This window comes from Nicotiana attenuata, unplaced genomic scaffold (assembly GCF_001879085.1).
Source record: "Nicotiana attenuata strain UT unplaced genomic scaffold, NIATTr2, whole genome shotgun sequence".
In the NCBI taxonomy this organism is placed as follows: domain Eukaryota; kingdom Viridiplantae; phylum Streptophyta; class Magnoliopsida; order Solanales; family Solanaceae; genus Nicotiana; species Nicotiana attenuata.
In genome coordinates this window covers 50,938-55,118 of record NW_017674839.1, presented here as the reverse complement: position 1 = coordinate 55,118, position 4,181 = coordinate 50,938, and the positions used below count along the sequence as shown (strand labels likewise).

General features: G+C 44.3%; 1 protein-coding gene across 1 annotated transcript; it reads right to left on the bottom strand.

The window, feature by feature from the left end:
* Positions 1-1,013: 1,013 nt before the first annotated feature.
* On the bottom strand, positions 1,014-1,750 carry LOC109219334. Its single transcript, XM_019383767.1, has 3 exons — positions 1,546-1,750; positions 1,152-1,380; positions 1,014-1,023 (listed from the first exon to the last, which is right to left on the bottom strand). Exons 1-3 carry the CDS (start codon positions 1,748-1,750, stop codon positions 1,014-1,016), a joined length of 444 nt encoding a protein of 147 aa, XP_019239312.1.
* Between the last annotated feature and the right edge of the window lie 2,431 nt (positions 1,751-4,181).

Here is a 4,181-nt window from a genome sequence, read left to right as displayed (position 1 = left end):
TCTTACACCCATAAATTACCTCACTAAGGATCCCCCTTATGTCTTTGTTGAAAATTTAAGAGTTGAGGTGATGAAGTCTAACCTCTTGGGATGAAGGTTTAGGTGCCCTTCTTGATTATCCCCAATGCTTATCAAAGATTTGTGGAGCAATTTTGATGCTAGGAACTTCCCCTCTCTTAGACCCTCTTTCTCACTCTAAAAGTACCAAGAAATAGGCTCAAAATGAGCTATTGCACAAGATATATCGACAGGGGGTCGTGTTTTAAAAATTAAAAATTAGGAGCCCGACTCAAATCTGCGATCGCATTTGCGATCGCAAAGCTGACATGCGGTCCGCATAATGGACCGCAAAATGCTTCCCAAAACCTGAAGATACTGTTTGGGTATGCGACAGAAATGCGATCCGCATACACGTTCTACGATCGCATAATGCACCGCAGAATGCCCCTTACAAAATTTCAAGGAAAATATGCGATGACTATGCGGTCCACAATTCGGTTATGCGATCGCATAATTGACTGCATAGTTGTCCTCAAATTTGACCAACACACTGACTCACACTGCGGCGACTATGAGGTCCGCATTCCTGATATGCGACCACATTCTCGACCGCATAATCACACTTTTCTGGAAAACTTTAATTCTTGGCTTTTTAATGCACAGATCAGTCCATAGAGTCCAAATTTACACATTTTTAACACGTATTCCTATTTTGGCACTACGAGCTTTTGAGTTTTGGGTAGAAATTTCCACGGGGCCTTACATCCTCCCCCACTTAAGATCATTCGTCCTTGAATGAGGATTAAGGTTCACTCATGAGCAATCTTTATACAATTTCAGTTTCTCACAATCATGGAATACCTCAATAGCCCCGAATTTGGCTAACTCCCTAAATTTCTAAAAATTTCGCCAGAGTTTCCTTTGTATCTAGGCCTATCCACCTGTCAGAGGGCCCCTGAATCATACCCTAACAACATTTACATATCCATAATCACAACATAACCTGTACAATACTAACCATGGCTGCATAGACAATCATATAACCAAAACGACACAGAACAGTTTTTACATAGATCAACCCAAGGATAGCGAGTTCATAGGGACAAAATAGATGAAAGCTATTACATGGCTATACAAACAAATGTGGGTACTTCCTCTTCATTTCTTCCTCGGATTCCCAAGTGGCCTCCTCAACCTGTTGGTTTCGCCATAGCACCTTTACGGAGGCAATTTCTTTATTCCTTAATTTTCGGACCTGCCGGTCAAGAATGGCGACTGGAACTTCTTCGTAGGACAGTTCTTCATTGACCTCAATAGTTTCAACTGATACGATGGTGGACGGATCTCCCACTACTTTCTTCAGCATAGACACATAAAAGACTGGGTGTACCAATGACATCTCGGGTGGCAACTCAAGCTTGTATGCCACCTGACCAATCTGCTGGATGATCCTGTACGGTCCAACATACCTTGGACTCAATTTTCCTTTCTTCCCAAACCGCATGATACCCTTCATGGAGGAAACCTTTAAGAATACCCAATCACCTTCTTTGAACTCCAAACCCATACAACAGACATCCGAATAAGACTTTTGGCGACTCTGAGCAGTCTTCAACCTTTCCATAATAATTCTGACTTTCTCCATGGCCTGGTGCACAAGGTCCGGTCCTATTAATTCAGCTTCTTCGACCTCGAACCACCCAATGGGAGACCTACATCTCCTACCATACAGTGCCTCAAACGGTGCCATCTGGATACTAGCATGGAAGCTATTGTTGTAAGCAAACTCTATAAGTGGAAAATGATCATCCCAGCTACCTTTGAAATAAAGAGTGCAAGCACGCAACATGTCCTCAAGCGTCTGAATAGTCCACTCCGCTTGCCCGTCAGTCTGGGGGTGAAAAGTTGTGCTAAGATTTACCTGAGTGCCCAAACCTTGTTGAAATTTCTTCCAAAAGTTGGCCGTGAATTGAGCCCCTCGATCTGAAATGATTGAGACTGGAGTACCATGCAACCTGACTATTTCTTTGATATACAATTGAGCATACTACTCCGCGGTGTCGGTAGATTTGACTGGCAAGAAGTGTGCTGATTTCGTGAGTCGATCCACGATCATCCAAATTGAGTCGAACTTGCGCGGAGTGCGCGGGAACCCCACCACAAAATCCATGTTGATCGTTTCCTATTTCCACATGGGGATTTCTATGCCTTGAGCTAGTCCTCCGAGCCTTTGATGTTCGGCCTTCACTTGCTGACAGTTCGGACACCTTGCCACAAAGTCCGCCACGTCCCTCTTCATGTTGTTCCACCAATAAATTTCCTTAAGATCATGATACATTTTTGTAGAACCTGGATGCACTGAATACCTGGAAGTATGAGCTTCTGCCATGATCCTTCCCCGAAGACCGTCAATATCCGGGACACATAGGCGGCCTTGGTACCGTAGGGTACCATCATCCATGCTAAAGGAAAAAGCTATGGTCTTGTGCTTATGAATCCCCTCTTTCAGCTGTGCCAATGGTGGATCATTAAATTGCTTTTCTTTCACCTCTGCCACGAGTGAAGATTCTGCCCTATTCTGCACAATTATCCCTTATTCACTAGAGTTCGCAAGGCGAACACCCAAACTAGCCAACTGATGAACTTCCCGGGCCAACAGCCTCAGATGCGCCTTCAAATGAGCCAAACTTCCCGTAGATTTTCGACTAAGAGCATCAGCCACAATGTTAGCCTTTCCCGGATGATAGAGAATGTCAATGTCATAGTCCTTGAGTAACTCCAGCCATCTTCTCTGCCTCAGATTCAACTCTTTCTGTTTGAAAATATATTGAAGGCTCTTGTGATCCGTGAACACATCCACATGGACCCCATATAGATAATGCCGCCAAATCTTTAGTGCAAACACCACTACTGCAGGTTCTAAGTCATGGGTCGGATAGTTCTTTTCATGATTCTTGAGTTGCCTAGAAGCATAGGCTATAACCTTGCCATGTTGCATTAACACACACCCAAGCTCGATCCTCGAGGCATCGCAATACACCACAAATCCTTCTGTACCCTCTGGCAGGGTTAATATCTGTGCTGAAGTCCGTTCACAAGCATCGGACCACTAGAACTTGACTGCTTTCTGGGTCAATTTAGTCAATGGAGAGGCAAGAGTAGAAAACCCTTCCACGAATCTTCTATAGTACCCGGCCAAACCCAAGAAACTGCGAATCTCTGTTGAAGTGGTAGGTCTAGGCCAATTTTTCACTGCTGCAACCTTCTGAGGATCAACCATAATCCCTTCCCTGGAGACGACATGACCCAAGAACGCGATAGATTCAAGCCAAAATTCACATTTCGAAAATTTCACATACAATCGATGCTGCTGAAAAGTATGCAAAACTGCCCTGAGATGGTTAGCATGATCCTCTCGGCTCCGGGAATACACAAGGATATCATCAATAAACACTATTACGAAGGAGTCTAGAAAAGGCTTGAAGACTCGATTCATAATATCCATAAATGCTGTCGGGCGTTTGTTAGCCCAAAAGACATTACCAGAAATTCAAAGTGCCCATACCAAGTCCTGAAAGCTGTTTTTGGGACATCCTGCTCCCTTATTCTTCAGTTGATGATACCCGGACCGCAAGTCAATCTTTGAAAAACACATAGCACCTTGCAATTGGTCAAACAAGTCATCTATTCTGGGTAGGGGGTATTTATTTTTTATGGTGACTTTGTTAAGTTGTCGGTAGTCAATACACATTCGCAACGACCCATCTTTCTTCCTTACAAACAAAAGCGGTGCGCCCCATGGTGACACACTTGGTCGGACGAAACCCTTTTCTAGCAAATCCTTCAATTGCTCCTTTAATTCCTTCAATTCCGCCGGTGCCATTCTGTAAGGTGGAATTGATATAGGCTTGCGTGCCTGGCATCACATCAATCCCAAAATCAATCTCCCTGTCAGGGGGGATTCCAGGGAGCTCATCTGGAAAGACATCCCGAAATTCATTCACAACTGGCACACACTCAAGGCTAAGTGCCTCGGCATCGGTGTCCGTAACCCGAACTAAATGGCATATGTAACCCTTCTTGATCATCTTTGCAGCCTTAAGGTAAGAAATAAACCGACCTTTTGGCACTACATTATCCCCCTTCCACTCAACAACAGGCTCATTGGGAAACTCAAGCCT